This window comes from Trichosurus vulpecula, chromosome 3, assembly GCF_011100635.1.
Source record: "Trichosurus vulpecula isolate mTriVul1 chromosome 3, mTriVul1.pri, whole genome shotgun sequence".
Classification (NCBI taxonomy): domain Eukaryota; kingdom Metazoa; phylum Chordata; class Mammalia; order Diprotodontia; family Phalangeridae; genus Trichosurus; species Trichosurus vulpecula.
The window spans coordinates 300,907,163-300,930,340 of record NC_050575.1 but is presented as its reverse complement, the minus strand read 5'-3'; the positions used below and the strand labels follow the sequence as shown (position 1 = coordinate 300,930,340).

General features: G+C 37.5%; 1 protein-coding gene across 2 annotated transcripts in view; it reads left to right on the top strand.

Annotated features, from left to right (window-relative positions):
* Positions 1–23,178, top strand: part of HOOK3 (hook microtubule tethering protein 3) — a 110,770-nt gene that overhangs the window by 1,580 nt on the left and 86,012 nt on the right. For both annotated transcript variants that reach the window (XM_036751640.1, XM_036751639.1), the window contains exon 2: positions 12,118–12,203. In XM_036751640.1, the coding sequence (XP_036607535.1) occupies positions 12,118–12,203 (86 nt within the window). The remainder of the gene's footprint in view (positions 1–12,117; positions 12,204–23,178) is intronic.

Here is a 23,178-nt window from a genome sequence, read left to right as displayed (position 1 = left end):
CACTACCTGTGTGACCTTGGGCAAGTCACTTAAACCCAATTGCCTTGCCTTCCCCCCTGCAAAAAAAAAAAAGACTGGTACAGTGTGCGCAGTGGGAATTTAAATTACTTGCTGCTGTAAAGGCAGTACATTGCTGCGTTGTACTGTAATAAATAAACTGTAGTAGCACGGAACACATTTGGAAGATTTTCCTACAAAATAATCTCATGATTCATATATTCCAGTCTTCCACAAACTAAATCTTGGGTTAGAGGGGTGGGGAGACAGTTACCAGCAGTAAAAGCTTGATGTAATGTGATAGGTCTTCAGCTTGGAAGTTACACCTATAGGTTCAACTGAACACCGTGTACTCACACCATATGCATGCTGCTTCCAGTACTCCTGGAAGAAAAGTTCAGGTTGGCTTTGCTACAGATTTGTTACCATTCTCAGCTGGCCCCTCATTGCTTCGCACCAGTACTTTTACTCTACTCTGAACAGCATTCTAATAACGATTTCTCCAGCTATTGTTTTTCCATACCTGCTCTTCTCAAACTGTCTAATACACCATCATGCTGCCCTTCCCTCTTGGCCTCAACCCTTCCCAGCAAAGAACCTTGGCTTCAGTCTTCACTGAAAAAAAACTTGTCAACAATTAAGATCTCTCTCTCCTCTCTGGTACTACACAGAATTCATGTCAGCAACTTGCCTCTTCAATTATCTCTTCTCCTCAATTTGCAGCCCATTCTTATCCACTGACTGTGTCTTTGTTGCTTTCAAATATGCTTAGATCTCTCCCATCCTTAAATCTTTACTTGACCCCACCTTTCCCCTAAGCTGACATCTTAGTGCTTTCTTTCCTTTCATAGCCATACATCTAGAAAAAGCTGTCTATACTCATTATCTCCGCTTTCTCACTTTACACTTGCTCCTTTGAGTCTCATCCCCATCTGAACTGAACTGCTGACTGCATTCTCCACAGTCATAAATGATTTTTTTTAAAAAGATTTTTATTGGTACTTTCTGTTTTCACATTCTGCATTCCTTCCCCCTCCCTCCTTAAGAGAGCTCTTCCTTATAACAAAAAATACCAGTGGCCTTTTAATTGTTAAATCCCATAGCCTTTTCTCCCTATTTATTCTTCTTGACTTCTCTATAGTATCTGCCATTATTAACTCCCTTCGCCTGAGTATTCTCCCTGAATGTTTGTGACCCTGCTCCGTCATAGTTCTTTTTCTGCTTGTTAGACTTGTTAGACTTCGTAGGATCGTCATCTGTGTCCTGCACCTTGCAGGATCACCAGGCCTTGCCCTGGAACCTCTTTATGTCACTGTCTTTTTTATCTCATCAGTTTCTATAACTCTTTGCTAATGACTCCCAAATCTACATATCCAGAGCTTTTGTCTTTCTGGAGCTCCATCAACAGCTAACTGCCTGTGGGATGTCTCCACTTGGGCTGCCCACAAGTATTTCAAACTAAATATGCCTGAAACAGAACTCAATATCTTGCCCTTAGACCTTCTTCCTCCTTCCCTGTTTCTACTGAAAATACTAACGTTCCAGTCACCCTAAATTGCAGCTGAGGAGTCATCCTCTACTCTTCCTTCTCTCATCATTTGCCAATAATCCTCAATTCTTCAACATCTCTTGCTTTTCTGTTCTCACACTACAGTCACGTTCTTTTTTAAAATTTATTTTTAGTTTTCAACATTCAACAATCATTTCAACATTCACTTCCATAAGATTTTGAGTTCAGATTTTCTCCCCATCTCTCCTCTCCCCCCCCACCCCAAGTAATTTGCTATAGGCTTTACATATACATTCATATTGAACCTGTTTTTACATTAGTCATGTTGTAAAGAAGAATTAGAACCAATGGGAGAAACCACAAGAAAAAGAAACAAACAAAAAAGAGAGAGAGCAAATAATATTCTTCAATATGCATTCAGACTCCATAGGGTTTGGTTTTTTTTTTTTCCTGGATGTGGACAGCATCTTCCATCATGAGTCCTCTGGAGTTGTCTTGGATCCTTGCATTGCTAAGAAGAGATAAGTCTGTCAAAGTCAGTCATCACAGATTGTGGCTCTCATGAATCTGCTCACTTCACTCAGCATCAGTTCATTCAAGCCTTTCCAGGTTTTTCTGAAGTCTGCCTGCTGTCATTGCTTATAGCACAATAGTACTCCATTGCATTCATATACACAACTTGTTCAGCCATTACCCAACCAATGGGCATCCCCTCAATTTCTTTGCCACCACAAAAAGAGCTGCTATAAATATTTTTGTACATGTAGTTCCTTTTCCCATTGTATAATCTCTTTGGGATACAGACCTAAAAGTGGTATTGCTGGGTCAAAGGATGTGCACATTTTTATAGCCCTTTGGGCATAGTTCCAAATTGCTTTCCAGAATGATTGGATCCGTTCACAACTCCACCAACAACGCATCAGTGTTCCAATTTTCCCACATCTCCTGCATTTATAATTTTCCTATTTGTCATGTTAGCCAATGTGATAGGTGTGATGTGCATTTCTCTAATCAGTAGTGATTTAGAGCATTTTTTCATATGATTACAGATAGCTTTAATTTCTTCTTCTGAAAACTGCCTGTTCGTATTCTTTGACCATTTCTCAATTGAGGAATGACTTGTATTCTTGTAAATTTGACTCAGTTCGCTGTATATTTTAGAAATGAGGCATTTATAAGAGACACTGATTGTATAAATCCTTTCCTAGTTTTCTGTTTCCCTCCTAATCTTGGCGGCATTGGCTTTGTTTGTGCAAAAACTTTTCAACTTAATGTAATCAAAATCATCCATTTTGCATTTCATAATGTTTTCTATCTCTGGTTATAAATTCTTCGGTTCTCCATAAATCTGACAGGTAAAGATATCTTTGCATTCCCAGTTTGCTTATATATCAGCCTTTTTATCTAAAACATGTACCCATTTTGACTTTATTTTGGTATAGGGTGTGAGATGTTGGTCTGTGCCTAGTTTTTGCAATACTGTTTTCTCAGCAGTTTTTGTCAAATAGTGAGTTCTTACCCTGGACGTTATCCGGTCTTTGGATTTATGAAGCAGTAGATAACTATAGTGATTGACTACTGTGTCTTATGTACCTAACCTATTCCACTGATCCACCACTCTGTTTCTTAGCCAGTACCAAGTAGTTTTGATGATTGCTACTTTATAATACAATTTAAGATCTGGTACAACTAGGCCACCTTCCCTTGCATTTCTTTTCATTAATTTCCTTGATATTCTGGACCTTTTGTTCTTCCAGATGAATGTTATTATTTTTTCTAGTTCTATCAAATAATTTTTTGGTAGTTTGATTGATATGGCACTGAGTAATTTAATTTAGGTAGTATTGTGATTTTTACTATATTAGCTCAGCCTACCCATGAGCAGCTGATGTTTTTCCAGTTATTTAGATCTGATTTTATTTGTGTGATCAATATTACAGTCACTTTAATAAGTACAGGCCTTCATTATCTCTTTCCTCAACTATTACCTTCTCCTAATTGGCTTACCTTTATCTGGTCTTTCTCCTCCCAGATCCATTCTGCCAAAATGATCTTAAAGTACAGGTCTTAGTGCTGTTTCTCTGCTCAGGAAGCTTCAGTGCCTCTTTATTGCCTTTATATCATACCTCTTTAGAGTAGACCTCTTTAGCATTTAAAGTCCTTATTAATCTGGCTCTAGCTTAACTTTTCAGACTTGATCCCCTTCATGCCCCATCCATGCTAGTTGCTCATTGGATAGAGTGCTGAACCTAGAATCAGGAAGACCTGAGTTCAAATCCTGCTTCAGACACTGTGGGCAAATCACTTAATCTCTCTTAACCTCAGTTTCCTAATTTGTGAAATGAAGCTAATATTAGCACCTACCTTACAGAGATGTTGTAAGGACTAGATGACATAATATTTGTAAGGCACTTGGGAAAGTGCCTGGCACATAATAGCATTTAATAAATACTTGAAATGTTTGTTTCCTTCCTTCCTTGAACAGGATGCACACATCGCCTTCCCCCCAATCTATCTATGCATCCCATTCTCACTTCTACTTCTTGGAAACCTTAGTTCCTACCAAGATTCAGCTCAAGTAATACCACCTCCAAGAGGACTTTTCTGCTTCTCCTAATTGTTAATGCCCCATCCACTCCCATCACCATATATATATTTTGTACGTATCTTCAATATAATTATTTGTGAACATGTATCACACAAGTACAGGAACCTTTTTTGTGTCCTGTACTCCTTTGGCAGTCTGGTGAGGCTTATGAACCACTTACCAGAATAATATTTTAAAATGCACAAAACACCTAAGATTACAAAAGAGACCAATTATATTGAAATACAGTTATCAAAATATTTTAAAAGCAAGTTCATGGGCTCTTGGTTAGAATGTAAGTTGCTTAAAAAGAGGAATTGTCTTGTTGTATTTGTTTCCCAAGGAGCCTAGCACAGTGCCTAAGCATATAGGTGCTTAATAAATGCTTGTTGATTGAACACTAGAAGTATACAGTGGTTCCACTGTATTATGTACAATTGGTGATTCTAAAAGTATGATATTAAGAGCAGGTTAGAAATCTTGGTTTAAAAGGCCTATTTTGAGGTTAGGAGCAGAAGGCTAGTATAAGAAGAAATAATATTTAAGGTTTGATAAGATAGATGAAAACTAAAGTAAAGGATACATTTGGATAGTGTGTGGAAGTAGATTTGTTAGTGGTTTGGATACAAAGAGAAGGGAGAGGATTTGAGATTATTTGCTTCAGAAACTGAACAAGTTGTACCTTCATTGTGGTAGAAAAATAGGGAAGTAAATACAAAGATCGGTTGGAAATGGTGATAGTCTAATAGAAGCAAATCAACTAAATTTAGGTAAATTTTAAGGTTATACTCCTAGATACAATTTAATGCAAATGTGAAAAGCAGTAGTAAAAGTGGAGAAGAGCAAATTGTGCCAAGAAAAGAACCCCTAGGCAATACCAATTTGGAGTAGAAAAATGAATAACTGCTATTTTCTAACAATGAGGGAAGAGACTGAAAGGTAAAAGCAAATAGAATGGTTTAGAACAGGATTTCGTAAATTGATACAGCTAAAGAAACAGATAAGGTTTCAAGGATGTGGTCTGAAACCTGTAAGTAGTGATTCAGGGGCCCCTTGGGTTTGGGATATCCTAAAGATAAAGGAATTGTCAGGGAAATTTTTGGTAAAAATAGAGGAATTTAAATCTTGTCTTGCTAAAAATGTGTGCTCCCCTTTCCCAGTCACACAGCCTTCTCTTCTTGTCTAGATTGTTGCAGCAGCCTAGTTGTTTTCCTTGCTTCAAGTCACCTTGTCTTATTCCTTCTCTACTTAGTCACCAAAGTGATTTTCCCAAATGACAACCATAAATATCTTCCTTCCCCCTCCTCATAAACTCTCTATTGACTCATAGATCAAACAGAATCTTTTGATTGTCATTTAAAACTCTTCAGAACCTGGTCCTTTCCTACCTTCCCAGTCTTTCTTACACATTCTTACTCCCCTCCACACATTCTACTGCCCAGTCCTTCTGTTCTGCTTTCAGTTCCTCACATACAACAAACACACAATCTGTATGCCTTTATCTATCGTTTTGTTGCCATTGCCTGTACGCATTCCTCCTTCTTTGCTTTCTCTTGAAGATTTAGCACAAGCACCACCTTCTACGTGAACACTTTTCTGACCCCACCCCCCAACCTCTTTGTATTCATGTTGTGTATAATCTGTATATGCTTTTACGTGTTTATTCTGACTCCTCAGAACATAAGCTTTCTGAAGGGAGAAACTGTTGACTTCGGTCTTTATGCCTGTACTCCTTAGCACAATTCCTGGCACATTATAAGCCCATTATTAGTGATAATTGGATTTTTAAAAAGTTTTCATATCATAAGCATTTTAATCCATAATTTTATATTTAATATTTTAGAGAAGAAAATCTTGAAGGTATTTGAAATATCAAAAATTCTTCAAATGACTTGGCATGTCACTAAGAAAGTGTCATAGAACATGAGTAAAAGGATTTAAGGAAGTCAGAATAATCTACTTTCAGAGGTTCAGAGGAGGTGGAGAAGTCAGGGAAAATAAGATTGAAGATATATAGTCTTTTTTGATGGTCGTTGCAGAACTAAGCAAAAATTTCTATAGTGAGGAATATAAGAGGTAATTATAGGTAGATTATCAGTGAAAAATTTGAGGGGAAGGGTCAACATGGTCCAATTCTGTTTTTCTAAGATTTGCTGTTCACTCGTTTCAGTTGTGTCCAACTCTTCAAATGATCCTATTTGGGATTTTCTTGACAGAGATACAAAAGTGATTTTCCATTTCCTCTTCCAGCTTACAGGTGAGGAAACCAAGGCAAATAGGTTTAAGTGACTTATCCAGGGTCATGCAACTAGTAAGTATCTGAGTCCAGATTCGAACTCAGGAAGATGATTTTTCCTGACTCTTAAGTCCCAGGTACTATCCACTTGGCCACCTAGATGTTCTTGGGTAACACTTTTAAATGATCCTTCTTGAAAGGTTTGATAATTCTTTTGAAATTGTCTTATATTCCCCTTTAGTTATTAACAAGGAGAAAATGACATTTTAAATAATTGGTGGGATAGATATTTTATGCTTGTATTTTTGGCAGGTTCTTGTTGTTTACACTTTATAGAAGATCCATCTAGTTTTTCTTGTTAAATCTTAACTTTAGTAAAAATTCGTTGTTTTTTTGTATTGATTTGTGAGAAACAGAATCACAAAGTGTTAGATAGATGTGAAAGAAACCTTACTTCAGCTACCTTATATTGCAATCCAGGAAGCCTCAGATTAGAGAGGATAAGTAACTTGCTCAAGGTAAAGCCAAGACTGAAACTGAGGTCTTCTTAAAAAATTCAGTGTTCTCTTCACCACACTTATAGGTCCTCAGTTACTAATGTTCTGTACCTGTTTAAAAATATTCTCACTTATTACTCATCTAGTTTTATTTTTGCATTAATACTTTCTAGTGAGTTCAGTATTGTAGGAATGAGTAGTTTGGCTTATGTGGGTTACTGTTTACCATCATTAAACATCCTTGATCCCATACTCACTGGCAGGTAATTTCTGAGTCTTTTCCAGTGCCTAAAAAATACAACTTTCTTGTGGTTTCCAATAAATTAGGAGGAATTAAGTATCTAATTTTTTATTTAGAGAATATGAATGATATAAAGGCACAATGTTCACAAATAATAAAAGGGAATGGGTACTTTCAGAAAATAATACCTTCCTTCACAATCCTGTGGTGAAGACTACTATAAAATTCATTTTGGGCTTGAGAATTTTTTTTTCAATCCAAAACTGTTATTCCAGCTGGATGGGGAGTTGTTGGGTATAGAAACTTCCTCTGACAATGCAGATTGGCACCTCTTATGTAATTTATATCCTAGAAGATTTGCCTGGGCATACAGAAAGGATAAGTGACTGCTTACCCAGGGTCTCAAGAGCTAGTATGTCTCAGACGTAGGACTTGAACCCAGGTCGGTCTTCTGACTAAGGCTGACCATCCTCTGAGCTCTGTGAAAGACTGAAATAATTAAATGCACAATGAATTTCAAAGAACAAAGTCACCATGGTCTATAAAATCTCTCAAGTTTTTGCCATGGTTCTTTGATGGTCCAAACCGGGGTGGGGAACCTGCATCCTCAAGGCCACATGTGGCCCTCTAGGTCCTCAAGTGCAGCCTTTTGACTGAGTCCAAGTTTTATAGAATAAATCCTTTTATTAAGGAGATTTGTTCTGTAAAGTTTGGATTCAGTCAAAGAGCCATGCTTGAGGACCTAGAAGGCCACGTGTGGCCTCGAGGCTGCAAGTTCCCCACCCCTGTCCAAACCGTTATTGCCATTAATATTTTTTTTAAAAAGTGTTTCTAAATCCTAAGAATGTGTCATTTGAATGTTAAAATTTACGGGTAGCTCAAGCAAACTAGTCTGCATAGTCAGGGCAAGTTGTAAAACAGGTCCATCTTTTTGACTCAGAGGGTGGGGAGGAAGACTGTAGTTGACATTTTCAAGCATATCCTGCTGAGCTTGTCCCATTTGTTTGGATATTGCATTTAAGCTCAAGGCAAGGCAATAAATGAGTAGAACTAATGGGATAAGAGCCCAGTGTCATCATGAGTATTTCTTCTACTGGTCAAGATTGAAACATTTTTGTTTTGTACCTGGTAATTGGTAGATTTGCAATAAGTAATACAACATCCGTGGTAAATTAATTGTTCTAGTCACAGCCACAAATTTGGAGTTATCTTCGATTTCCCTCTCCCCTAGATCCCTTCCGGCTTGCCAGATACCATATCTTTATCACTGCAATATCCCTCCCATCCATTTCTTGACTTAACCATTTGTTCCCATTGCAAGGGCTGGTGTAGTTTTCATTATCGTTCACAAGTAAATGATCTAAATAAAGCAATAATTCAAAAGGTCTTCAGATTCTGGTCTTCTCTCTCCCATCCCCACCCCGTCTAGCTTGCTCTACACATCCCTGATACATCACAGTTCTGATCTTGTTCCATGACTCTTGAATAAATGTAAATTCCTTAGCCTGACAGTCAAGAAAAAGTGGATTTGGAGACGGGACCAGGACTCTCATCTGAGTTGAACTGTTTACTATCTCTGAAACCTTAAGCAGTTCATTGACTCTCTTGCCTTCAGTGTTTTCTGATGTATAAGGGGAAGGGATTGGATTCTCTAAGTTACCTTCCAGCTTTTAAATCTTATGATCCTGCACATTTTGGCTTCATCCTGTGCTTTCTAGCCATATCTCACTAGCCTGTAATTTGTTCTAGCACAATTGGACTATTCAGTGGCCCTTGAACTTGCTCAGTGCTGTGCTTTGGAGTTTCCATCACTTCCATTTCCTCCTTCTGCTTTTTGAGATCTTATAGAACCTTCTAGGTCCAGCTCAAACACTACATCCTCAATGATGGTGGTGGTGGTGGTGATGGTGATGATGATGATGTTGATGATGATGATGATGGCTAACAAAGCACATGTGCTTTACAAATCTTGTCTCATTTGATCCTCACAACAACCCTGGGAGGTTGCTGCTTTTATTATCCCCATTTTACATTTGAGGAAATTGGGGCAGACAGAAGTTAAGTGACTTGCCCAAGGTCACACAGCTAGTAAGTGTCTTAGATGGGATTTGAACTCAGGGTTTCCTGACTCCAGGCCCAGCACTCTATCCACTGCATTCTTTAGCCACCCCTGACTTCTGTGACCAGAATTGATCTTCCTCTAAATTCTTAATACTGTCTATATTTAATGCTGCCTCTTGCATGCTCATATACTCTGTGTGAGGTCGGGAGCAGTGTCTTATTTGTAGTTGGAGAGGACTAAACTTGGAATTAGACCTCTGTTGAAATCCTGCCTTGGACACTAACTGTGTCAAAGAACCATTTTGGTGAATCTCAGTTTCCTCATCTGTAAAGTAGAAATAATAGTACATGTAGCGCCTACCTTATAAATCATTTAGTCAAACCTCCTCGTTTTGAAGGAAAGGAAAACAAAGCCCAGAAAGTTGAAATGATTTGGCCAGAGTTACACAGAATGAGGGCTGCAGCTGTTAGCTTCTCCCTCCAAGTCTGCACTCTAAGCATTATTGCAGGCTCCATCCCAAAGCCACCATTACTATAAGTGAGTGCCTCTAAATTATTACGACAGGAGAAATTTCAACTCTGCTGCTCAGAATCTTCATGGGTAAGTTGCTTAGATGCTCCTCTCAGAACTGCAAACTATTTTTTCCTGCTTTGATAGCAAGGTCCAAGGTGTCTCTGCCTTAGCCAATGGAGGAGGTAGGAGAAAGATAGGCATCTTAGTGTTAGGTCTGCTTTGCATTTTATTTTTTCCCAAAAATTTTTATCACAAACTTTATAAACATCAACAAACATATAAAGAATACAAAAAGAAGATTGTCTATAAAACCATGACGTGTGTGTGTGTGTGTGTGTCTGTAGAGTTCTAAGTATATGTTAAAATTATTTTTCAAAATTTATTGCTTTAATAAAAATTTATTTTATCTCCTCACCTCCTCCTCACATGGAAAAAAGAAAAAGAAAAACAAAACTCTTGTAACAAATATTTATAGTCAAGCAAAGAGGTGATCTCCTCTGATGAGGTGGGTAGCATGCTTCCTTATCAGTCCACTGCAGTCATGGTTGTTTGTTGCAGTGATTAGAGGTCTGGAAGCCTTTCAGAGCTGTTTGTCTTTCCTATGTTGTTACTCCATAAATTATCTTTGAACTTCTCACTTCACTCTGATTTCATATAAGATTCAAAAAAGGCTCTTAAAGTTTCTCTGAATCTGTAATTTTAACCAAGGTTTTGGGTTGGTGTTTTTGGTTTTTGGTTGTTGTTAACAAGGTAATCCTAAGAAAACTTAGGTAATAGGCCTGTGATGTAGTTTTGCTTTGATGCGTTTTTTTGTGTTTTGTAGATGAATTATATGAAATTTTGGGTCTTACAACATATGGTACATATGGATCATTTCTTATGACACAATATTTCTTTATTCATATTCCATAATTTGTTCTTTCATTCTTCCACTTGATGAACACACTTTATTTCCAGTACTTTGCTATAACAAGTGGTGCTGCTATGAGTATTTTTGTACATATAGTTTGTTTTGCTCTATCTTTCATCTCTTTGGGATATATGCTTAGTAGTGGTATTCTTGGGTCAAAGGATGTACACAGTTTAGTAACTTTGGGGGTAATGTTCCAAATTGCATTTCATAATGGCTATATCAGTTCACAGCTCTACCAGCAATTTTACCTGTTTTCCTACATCCTCAGTAACAATTGTTGTTTTCCTTCTTTGTCGTCTTTACTTTTATGATGGTGTAAAGTGGAACCTTACATTGTTTTAATTTGCCTTCTGCTTCTTATTGATTTGGAGCTTTTTTTAAATGTGGTTGTTAATAGATTGAGAACTGTCAGTATCCTTTGACAATTTATCAATCAAGAAATGGCTCTTGTTCTTATACATTTGAATCAATTCCCTATGTGTATCTTAATAACAATAATAATAATTATATGACACTTTAAAATTTGCAAAGTGCTTTGCAAATATTGTTTCATTCTATTCTCACATCAACCCTGAGAGGGAGGGAGGTGCTATCAATATCCCCCTTTTACAGATAAAAAGAAACTGAGGCTGACAGAGATGAAGTGATTTGCCCAGCATCACACAGCTAAGTAAATACTTGAGGATGGATTTCATTCCTTTATCAGAGAAATCTGATGGAGAGATTTGTTTTTTTTGGCCCGGTTAACTATTGCTGTTGTAATTCCAGCTGAATTGATTTTGTGCAACAACTTTAAATAATTGTCCATTTAAAATTTTATTATCTCTAACCTTTATTTGGTTAAGAACTCATCTTGTATCCATGCTTGTGAAAGGTATATAATTTCTTTTAGTTTATGAAATGATCTCTAAAGGTATGTCTGATATTTATTTGGAATTTATTGCAGCATGTACTAACAGATGTTTTTCTGCCAGACTGTGTTTTACAGTTTTAGTTGAATAGAGTCTTTATGCCAGTAGTTAGTACAATGGGGATTATTTAGCTATGTTCAATAACCTCAGAATCTTGAGTACTTAATTTGTTCTACCCATGAAATTTTTTTACCCAGTTGTTTTTATTACTTCCTTGTAATATAGCTTGAGATCTGGACTACTAGGCCCTTTAAAACTAATGAAATTTTGTATCCTTGTTTTTGTAATTTGTGTGCCTCGATTGAAATCTACGCTCTGACTGATAGCATTAGCCAGCTAATATTAAAATTAGATAAAAGTCTGATTCTGAAACTGACCTTAGGGGCTATCCCCCACTTGCTTGCATTTCTAAAATAAATTTTATTTTTTACGGTGCTGATTTTATGTTGTATGGAAATTTTATATCGATTCTTTTCAAGTTTAACAGAAACATTTTTAGTTAGCGGTATAACCTGGAATTAGGTCTTCAGCTATAAAGCACAGAGTATGTACCTTGAAAGCTAATTTTAATTTTAGCCTAAAGCATTACTTTTAACCAATATTGTTGTTTGACTGGTAAATAATAAAATTATTTCTTTACTTATATGCAGATCCAGACATTTAATGTGGAAGCAGCATGCCAGACTGTGGAAGATTTAACGAATGGGGTTGTGATGGCCCAGGTGCTTCAAAAGATGTAAGACCAAATTGTCTTTATGCATGCACAGTAGAAGCTATTAAATATACATAGTTATATGGTACTGAGTTTCTTAAAGATTCAAAAGGACTGACCTGATAAATTTGCCTTGAATGTAGATTTAAACTGTGAGTAGCTATGGAGAAATTTGGTTTTCCCTATGCCTAACAGATGGTTAGAGTGTATAGGTCCAAATTGCATTTCAGAAAGTCATGATTAAATTAATTTAACTAAATTGTAGTCCATTGTAGAGAAACAGAGCTATCTCTTGGTGTCTAGTAAATTGGGCAAATTAACTTCATTGTTTTGGATAAGTGAATGACTGAATTTTGGCATGGTGATGATTAAAAATGTTTGTACAAGGAATACTAAATATGAGTCAACAAATGCATGTTAGCAAGAAAGACTATGGCCTGTGCCTGTCTTTTTAAACTTTTAACCTAGTAATAGGTTTTTTTGGCTTTAATAAGAGAATTATATGAAAACTTAGGTAATAAGCCTGTGATGTATTTTTAGTTTGATGTGATTTTGTACTTGTGTTGTATTAAATTCTGAGGTCTTCCATTTATTACAATCTTGAGTAGTTTGGATTTACAAGCCCTTATACATAATTGGTATATCAGAAAGAAGTTTCTGGGTGTGTTAAATTCTATTGTAAAATAAGGTCCTGTGTTAAGAGTAATTTAATAACCTTGGCCATAATTGATGGGATTGTTTGGGTTTGATTTCCCTTTTAAAGGCCGTTTACTTGAGCTTCAAAGTATAACACCTTCACTCCTCCCAGGTAGCCATTCATGCGCAATATCTGGTATTTTCTATCTCCACAGCATCTCCCATGTACTTCTCCTTTGCACTCATGTTACCACCACCTTAGGTCAGCCTCTAGTCACCTCTCACCTGAACAGTTGCACCCGCCTCCTAAATAGTCTCTGTACTTCCAAGTTTCTGTCCACTCCAATTCATTCTCTATACATCTCAACAGTGATTTTTCTAAAACGCAGCTCTGACCTTATCACCCCTCTGCTTAGTAAACTCCAGATGTCTCCCTGTTACCTCTAGGATCAAATGCAAATTTCTTTTTTGGGCACTCAAAACCTTTTCCAAATGTGGTCTCTTCCTACATATTATTCCCCTCCATAAATGCTGCATTTGAGCCCTACTAGCCTTCTTACTGTTCTTCACAGCCAACACTTTGCCACCCATTATTTTGCCTTTTTTTTGGCTGTCTCCCATAAGTAGAATGCTCTCCTCACCTTTGTCTCATGGAATTCTTGATTTCCTTATAATTCAAGCACTATCTTATATGTGAAGACATTCTTCTTCTCTCCTGTCCTATAGCTGCTAGTACTCTCTTTTTCCCAAAACTGTCTTGCATTCATTTTGCATATAAGGGATTATTTGGATAGCACCTACTATGTGCTAGATACAGTGATAATTGCTTTTTACAAATATTTTATTTAATCCATACAAAATCTTTGTGAGACAGATGCTTCCCTATTTTACAGTTAAGGAAACTGAGTCAAACTGAGGTTATGTGTTTTACCCAGGTTCACACAGCTAGTAGTCTCAGGTCAGATTTGAATTCAGACTTTCCTAATTCAAGACCCAGTGCTCTATCCACTGTACTGTGTGTGTGTGTGTGTGTGTGTGTGTGTACGTGTGTGTACGTGTGTGTACATGTGTATGTGTGTGTACGTGTGTACACATACATGTACATATATGTATACGTGTGAACAAATTGTAGACAATTCATGAAGTCTTTGTTGACTAATTGAAACATTTGAAACTTTGATGGTTTCATTACTCAAGAGAATAAATTCATTTGCAAATTTTTTAATTATATCTTTTTCATGAACAAAAATCTATTTTATCCTCTTTCTCCACCCACCCTCACCTCCAGCCCCATGGGGGAATAAAACAAAAGCAAAATCCAGATATACATAATCAAACAACAAATTCTCAAATTGACCACATCCAAAGTATGTGTCTCATTCTTCACTGTGTCCATTATTTCCTTTCAAGAGGTAGATGGGATGTTTCTTTATAGATCCTGTGAAATCTTGGTTGGGCAAAGTCTTTTAAAATTGTTCATCTTTATAATGTTGTTATTGAATAAATTGTTCTTAGGGTTCTACTCACTTCGCTCTGAATCAGTTCATAGAAGCTTCCTCGGGCTTCCTTTTGATTGTTCCTTTTGTCATTTCTTACAGGGGAATGATAATTCATTATATTCGTATAACATAATTTGTTCAACCATTTCCCAATTGATTAAAAAAAAACCCTTCACTTTCTAGTTTTTTGCTATAATAACAAAGGAGCCTGCTTTAAAGAAAAGTTAATAATAAATAGTGGTTTCTCTAAGTAATCAAAGACATGAAGAGACTGGAAGCCTTAATATACTTTTAGAAAAGGGGGTACCCCGACAGGTGAAAATCAACCCTGATTGGTGAACAATTAATGACGGGATGGGCTAAAAGTTTTCTGCTCTTTTTGCTGAGAGTGTAGGGTGAGACTCAGCCATCTCCAGCAATCCAAAGCAAGAACTGACAATGCTTTATACAAGGGTGTTGATGGTGTAAATAGAGAGAAGGGAACACATCCAAAAAACATTGTGGAGGTAGAAATTTGGAAAACTGGTTATGGGGATAGTGAGGAAAAGTAAAGAATCAGAGATGTTCAAGACTTAACAATGTAAGGGACTAGAAATATGGGGAGCTAGATTAGACAAACTGGTTCGCTGGATAAGAGCACTGGGCCTGAAGTCAGGAAGACCTGAGTTCAAATGTGACCCCTTACACTTACTTGTGTGTGACCCTGAGCAGATTACTTAACCTCTGGGATAATGATAGCACCTACCTCTTAGGGTGGTTGTGAGGATCAAATAAGATAATTGTAAAGTGTTTACAGTGTCTGGCACACTTAGTAAGCACTGTGTAAATGTTGGCTGTCATTATTATTAAACAGAAAAAGACAAGTCTGAAAGGAAGGACAGCTTTGTGGGGAAGATAATGAATTCTGGTTTTAGACACAAGTATGAGGTGCTTATGGGCAATCCAGATAGAGATTCCCCCAACATAGCTGGTGATTTGGGGCTTGAGCTCAAGAAGGAGATTGGGATCCTACATTTGGACCTGGAAGTGATCTTGTCTAACTCCCTTATTTTACTGATGACAGCACTGAACCACAAAGAGGTTAAGTGACTTCCCCTCAGTCTAATAAGCAGTAAGTGGAAGTAAGTGGAAGGGAAGCTGCACAGAGACAACTGAATACAGTAGGAACTAAGGAGATCCCCAAGAGTGTAGAGATAGAAAAGAACCCAGGATACAGTTTTGGTGGATACATAAGGCTAGGGATAGACAGACATGGATGATGATTGTGGGTCACATGGACAGGGCTTTTGTTAGGAGTCAGATTTGAGTGTGACTTTTTAAAATATGAAGTTGAAATGAAAACAGCAAAAGAAAAAGGACTATCACACCTGCATGATTAAGTTTATATTTTATCTGGGTTGTAAGTTTTGGTGGTTACTATCGGCTGCTTGATGCATTTCCTGTGGTAAATGTCTGACCTTGTTGTTCATCAACTCTACAGGCTACCTGTTGCCCCTAGGATCAGTTTTTAAATCTTCTCTGGCTTTTCACACCCTATCCCCAATTTAACTTTCCAGCCCTATTATATGTGACTCCTTTCCCCACGTTGTACATTATAGCCAAATTGGCTTTCTTTCTGCTCTTCACACAAAACACACCATCTTCAAGCCTTTGTCCTGACTTTTCCTCTCATTCAGAGTCTACTGCAATCCTCACCCCAGCCCTTTAGTATCCCACATTTCTTCAAGACACACCTCAAGCACTACCTTCTACATGAAGCCTTTGTTGATTCCCCCTTTCTCTCTCCTTCCGGCTCCTAGGTTCTTCCTTTCAAAATTACCCTGTATTTATTTTGTATATATCCTGGAGATATATATATATATATGTGTGTGTGTGTATATGTGTATATGTGTGTGTGTGTGTGTATATGTATATATGTATATATATGCATGTGTGTATGTATATGTGTGTGTATACACGTATACATACATACATACATACACATGCACATAGACGTGTGTATTTTTTAAAATTCTGAATTTACATATGCATATTTTATGTATATTGGGGGGGTGGGGGTGGGGGTGTGTATACACATTTAGGGCTCAGAGTTCACCTTATGTCATTGTAATGTGTCACTGAACTTATTTTGGAGGTGATTTTTACTCTGAGACTTATTAGCACATTATCTTTGAAATGAACTGAAGTATTTTGAGAGAAACACTGATATATAGACCATGTGATGGGTATCCTTTATGAGACACTGCTTGACTTTTTCATGTCTATAACTTTAAAGGAAGTAGTGGTGTACCTGGGTTTTCCTGTGATTTAGTTGTTATGAGTTTAATGACTACTCAGTTTGCTTTACTTATGTTGACTTAGTGCTTTTTAGATCCTGTAGAGTTCTGGTTGGAACTGCTCAAGACTAAGCCTCACAAATTCTCCTTAACAGAAATTTGGGGGATAAGTTTTAAGGTTCTTCTAGTAACTAGGCTTCCTCCCTCCCTTCCTTCATCTCTTCCTCCTTATCTCCCTTTTTCTCTGCCTCCTTCCCTCCCTTTCTCTCTTACTCCCTGCCTTCCTCCCTCCTTTCCTCTTTCCTCCCTCCCTTATTTGGTTCCTCTTCTCTCCCTTCTCTCTGTCTCTGTCCCCCACTCCTTCCTTTTCTTCCTCAAAGACATTGCAATAGGTGTACTGAATGTTCAGAAGCTTGAAATGAGAATAGAAGCACCAAACTGGTTATAGATGGAGTTTCTTTGAAGTAAAGCCAGTTAATTTAGTCTGCTTGTCTTATTTTAAGTATAGAGCATGTAGTAATAATTACATATCATATAAAGATCTGTGCATATGTTTAGAAGCTTTTTAAAGGTCATACTTCTCCAGTTAATGATAGACTCTAATGTGATCTCCCTCTCTAGCTGAATTGTGTGGGGTTATTAGCTCTTCTACTTACATTTGAACCTCAACTGTTGATAAATCTAATTCATTATTACCCAAAATATTCTAGCAGGCACACATGCAGTAGGGTTCTCCTCCTTTTCCAGCCCAGATTCTAGGGCCCAGCAAGAGGAGGCACTGCAAGAAGTCCTTCTTCCCCTCTCCCCCAGCGTTTTCTTGCTCTTTTGGCTAAATGTTACCCTCTCTCTCTCACCCATATGGAAGGGAATCCAGAGTGCCTACTCAAACCCCAAACTTCATACCTTCCAAATGGTGGTGGGCTAGGTTCCCATTCACCAGCCCTCTACAGAATGGCATTGCCATTCAAACCATTTGGTTGAGCAGTCATCAGCTATGATGCCACTATGCCCTTCGAGCCCTCAGACATTGCCATTTAACCTGTCACTACACCCTAAGGACCTCCTGAGCCTTGCTAATAGCTTTCATTTGCCCCTTTAGAACTATGAGACCCTTCCAGCTGTCTAGCTAAATCATCCTATATGTGTTGCCTCCCTGAATTAGAATTCTAGTGAGCTTGTCATGGAACATTGGCTAGTATTGCAGTTCATTTTCTTTGCAACATGACTAATGTGAAAATATGTTTAATGTGAATGTGTATGTAGAGCCTATATCAGATTGCATACCGTCTTGAGGAGAAGGGAGGGGGAGAAAATTTGGAACTCAAAAGCTTGTGGAACTGAATGTTGTAAAATAAAAATAATTTTTTAGAAAGCATTAATAAAGAAATTTTTAAAAGGGAAAAAATCATCCTTTAATATTTTAGATACAAGAGTTGGACTATGCTGTGCAAGCAGTTACTGTTTAGAATATTTTACTATAAATAGGGGTATTTTTCTTTTCTCTTACTCATTTAGCTTTTCCCTTTTCCTGCCTTTAAAGCTTCTGGATAATATTTATTAGTTGACCTTCTCCAGGCAAGTGTGCCTGTATGTTGAAAGAATAAATAGCATTTTTTTTTTTTTTGGCCAAAAAGCCTTTCACTTTATATATTTTACGCAAATTACTGTTTAACAGGATAAAATATTCAGGTACAGAACTGAATGAAAAGTTGATGAGTTATGTAGAGTAGTCATCTATAATGTAATAATTCCATTTAACATAACTAAGGTATGGGAAAAATGGCAAATCTATGTGATCTTAGACCCAGGACTGCACTCACGGGTCACAAATTAGCCTTAAATATGAGCCCCTTCTCTGTTTGCATGTAGACAGTGCCATGTGGCTTGCATTAATCTGATTATTATAGTAATCACAAGTTTATTTCAGTAATTTGAAATAAATGGTTGCTACCTGATTGTTTGGACATCTTTTATGTGCATGTTAGAAATAGGAAAGATCACTCTTGGTTGGTAACGTCCAAGCCTGGGTCTTAAACAGAAATTAGGTAATTTTAGTATTAATGTGGTTTAAGTGTTACAAGAATACTTAGGATTTATTTTCTTTACATATTTGCAAGATCATTTATAAGTTTTGTGTAATCCTAAACTTAACATTAAGGTTCTTTATAGCTAGTCAAACTTCAAGGGAAAGATAAAATCTATACCCATTGTTGGCCTAATTAAAAAAAAATGAGCTCCTTGAGAACAAGGACTGCCTTCTCTGTCTATAGCTCCATTATTTTACATAGTGCATGGCATATAGTAAATGCTTAATAAATTCCTTTTTTTAAAAAATCATGCATTCATTTATGTACAGCTTACAGGATATTTAGCCATGATGATGTTGACTAGATAATCATTATCCAAGGATAACGGAGTTGGATTTTTATTGTTCTTTATTTGACATCTCCATTAACTCATTCGCCGGAGCTCTCTCATATTTGCATGCCTTGAACTATAGCCATTGGCTCAAGGCCTTTTGAGCTAGTTTCAGTTTATGAACTTTGTATCTGTTAAATAACCTTTATGCAAAGTTTGCTCTAGGGTTGCTCCTTTTGCTCTTGATATGTGAAATTCAGGAAGGCAGACTAGAAAAGTCAGATGCTAATACTTTAAATAATGTACTTATAGTAGTTATTGTCCTTGATTTTGACTGAATTTTGTTGTAGGGGCTTAAAAACGTAGTGTATTTTACTTTATCCCCTACTCACCAAAAAGTTTTGTAATCAAGGTTAGATTAGAGGTTAATATTGTTTCCATCCTTTAATGTAAGAAATTTCATTGGGGACCAGGAGGTCTCTTAGGTACAACGTATATAGATAGAGGATGAAAAAATGGAGTAGGAAGACAACCAGAAGAAAAGAAAAAAGGAGATGAGGAAGAAAGAAAAAAGGGCAGGGAATAGGAGTGGAAGGCTGCTTCCAGCATTTTCCTCTTGGTTGTATTGTGTTCTTGCCTGTGGTTTTAATTGTTGCTCACCTTTTTATGAGGCAGCTTAGTCAGGAAAGCACTTAGGGTACAAAGAAAGGCAAAGACAGGCCCTGATCTCAAGGATCATTCACAGACCAACAATGGAGCGATGTGCAAAGAAGGTACATGCGTATACCAGATGTATTGGAAATAATCAATAGAGTGGAGATATTAACATTAAGGATTAGCCAAGGCTTCTTATAGAAGGTGGGATTTTAGCTGGGCCTTAAAGGAAGCCAGGAGGCAGAGATGAAGAAGGGGAGCATCCTATTCATGGGGAATAGCCTGGGAAAATGCCTAGAGTTGGGAGATGGAATGCCGTGTCTGAGAAACAGGAAGGAGCTAGTGTGACTAGGTCAGAGAGTTTAAGAAAACTGGAAAGGTAGAAAGAGGCCTGTCTATGAAGGGTTTTAAAAGCCAAACATAGGATTTTATATTTGATCTTGGAGATGATAGGGAGCCACTGGAGTTTTCCAGGTGAGGGGTGGGGTGATGTGATGTGGTGAGACCTGTGCTTTAGATGATCACTTTGACAGCTGATTAAGATGATGAATATAAGTGGGGAGAGGCTTGTGGCGGGAAGACCAACCAGCAGGGGTATTGCGGTAGTCCAGGCCTAAGGTAATAAGAGCCTGCACTAGGGTGCTAACAGGGAGAATGAGGCTCTTTTGAAAGCCGTTACAAAGGTAAAATTGCTAAGCAACAGATTGAATATGGGGAAGTGAGTGGGGAGTCTAGGATAACCATTCCCTAGGTTGTGAATCTGAGGTGCTAGTAGGATGGTGGTGCTCTGGGCAGTATAATGGAAAGAACACTCATCGTGGAATCAGAAAATCAATCTCAGTTCAAATCTGAGCTCTTAAAGCTTAAAGTGTGATTTTGGACAAGTCACTTAACTTTTCTGAGATTTTGTTTTCTGTAAAATGGGAGAAAATACTTGAAGCAGCTTGGCATAGTGAATAAAAAGCAAATCTCTTAGCTGAAAAGGCTTGGATTCAAGCCCCGCCTCAGACATCCTCCCTCTCTGTCTTCTCTTTCATTCTGGTCTTGAATTGACCAACATGCTTCTAAAGCCAACACTTCTGCATACTCCTTTGATCCCATTTATAAATGCTTGTTTCCTTCCCACTTTCCCTTTCCCATTCTCTCCTGTCTTCTCCAGCAGATTGCCTCTACTATCCATAGCACTGTCTCTCTTATCTTCTATTTCTCCCTATCTACTTACTTCTTTCCTGCAATTTACAAACATGCTTAGATCGCCTCCATCCTGTAAAAAAAAACCCCAACTCTCGTTACATCCTACCTTGCCTGTCAGCTCTCATTTTCTATTTCTCCTCTCCTTTGACTAAACACCTTAAGAAAATTGTCTACACTCATCATCTCTGCTTCTTCTCCTCTTACTGTCTAATAAATTCTTTGGCATCTGGCTTCTGACTTCATCAGTTGACTGAAACTGCCCTCTCCAAAGTTACCAATAATATCTTAATTGCCAAATCTAATGGCCGCTTCTCAATTCCCAACCTTCTCAACCTCTTTTCAAGCATTTGACACAGCTGATCACCTGACCTGGGCTGCTCTCTCCTTTCTATGGTTTCATGAGGTTGCTCACTCTCCTATCTGCCCCAAAACTCCTCCAGGATCTCCTTTGCTGATTTTTCATCCAAGTAGAACTGATCATCTTCTCCTCCAAAGCCTTCTCCACTTCTGAATTCCCCTATTATTGTGGAGGCCTCTGCTGCTCTCCAGGTCACCCAGGCTCTCAACTTTATCCTCCACTCCTCACTCGTATTCAGTGCTTAGTATAATGCCTGGCATGTAGTAGGGATTTAATAAATGCTTTGACCAACCAACTTTCACCTCATATGCTCAGTGTCGTCAAATCTTATCTCTACCTTCACACCATTTTTCATATAAACCCCCTTCTGTCCAATCACACAGCTGCCACACTGGTATAGGCTCCCATCACTTCACATCTGAACTATTGACATAATCTCCTGGTTGGTCTTCCTGTCTGAAGTCCCTTCCCCTACTCAGCTGCCCAAAGAGTTTTTCCTAAATCATAGGTTTAAAGCACTGTAGTAAATAATGACTGATTTTTAAATAATGTTGTAAGATCACAAAGTTCTTCACATGAGAGTTCTCTTTTTAATATTAATAGCTAGTATTTATGTAGCTCTTTAAGGTTTGCAGAGAGCTTTACAAATATCTCATTTTATCCTTACAACCACCGTGGGAGGTAGATGCTACAGTGCTCCGTGCGTTGTGCTACCGAGATGCCTATTTTAGTTTCGTAACAACCCAGAGAAGTAGGTGAGATAGGTATTATCCTCCTTTTACAATTGAGTAATTTGAGGCTTACATTAGAGAGGTTTAAGTGATCTCCCTAAGGACTCACAACTGGCAAGTGGGCAGACTCTAACCTTGAACCTAAGTTTTTTTCAAATCCAGTTGTCCTTCCATTCTACTACAGTTGTCCCTACACTCAGAAGAGCTGTGATCTTGAGCTCTAGCTTAGTATCTCAGTGTGGTATAATCAAGGGTATATATCCGAGAAAATCATGAGTGTTATTGTAAAAAAATAATAAAAATTTGATTGGATGGATACCTCATGTCCAGAGTATAGATATAGCACCTAAATTTCTGTTCTATTTATTGTCATCTTAAATAAATTAGGAATTAACTGCACGGTGATCTAAAATAGCCATCAGAAATTCAGATGATATATGTAAAATGTTTTGCAAATATCAATGCTACAGAGTTTTTTTGTTGGTTTTTATTCAGTACAAATTATACAGGGCATTTTTTTTTTCCAGAACTTAGGGAAATATACATTTAGCTTTGTTCTTGGTGTTGTTTTTTTTTTTTAAGTAAGGTGTCCTAAAATTTCTGTATCTTGAATTTATAATTATATTGCTTCCAAATAAGTATGATTAACAGTTCCTGCTAAGCAGGAAGCTGTTTTACTACTCAAGTGTCAGTTGATGTCTTATCCAAGGTCACAAAACTAGTTGATGTCTAAGGCAGGGCTTCAGCCAACATGTCCTAATTTTGTCTGGTGTCCTGATGGACATAAGAGAAGAGTGGCACAGTGGAGGGAATGCTGGATTTGGAGGAAGTAGACATAGGGAAAATCATTTATTGTCTCTGGACCTCAGCCTCTCTCGTCTAAAATGAGAGGATTAAACCAAAATCGAACCTCTTAATCTATAAATCCTATGATGAATGAAAAATCTAATCATTAAGATATTGTGATTAGGGTAACTTGAAGCAGATTTTGCAAAAACAGCTGATTTTTATGAAGTACATCAACTGGAAATCTTGTCAACTGGGAGTTTTGCGTAATACATTGGCAATCCAGGTGTTATCCATCCAGTTTCAAAGTGCTTCATCCTCAAGGGAAGATTAAAGTTATATTTAATACCTGATTTGTTTAGGGCTTTTCAAATTACTCTCATACATATGTTTTTTATTTCATCTTCACAAAATCTTTTGTCATAAGTAAACCATACATTATCGTGCTCATTTTATTCGTGAAGTAGTTGATGTAAAGAGGGTGAGTAATTTGTCAAAGGCCACTTA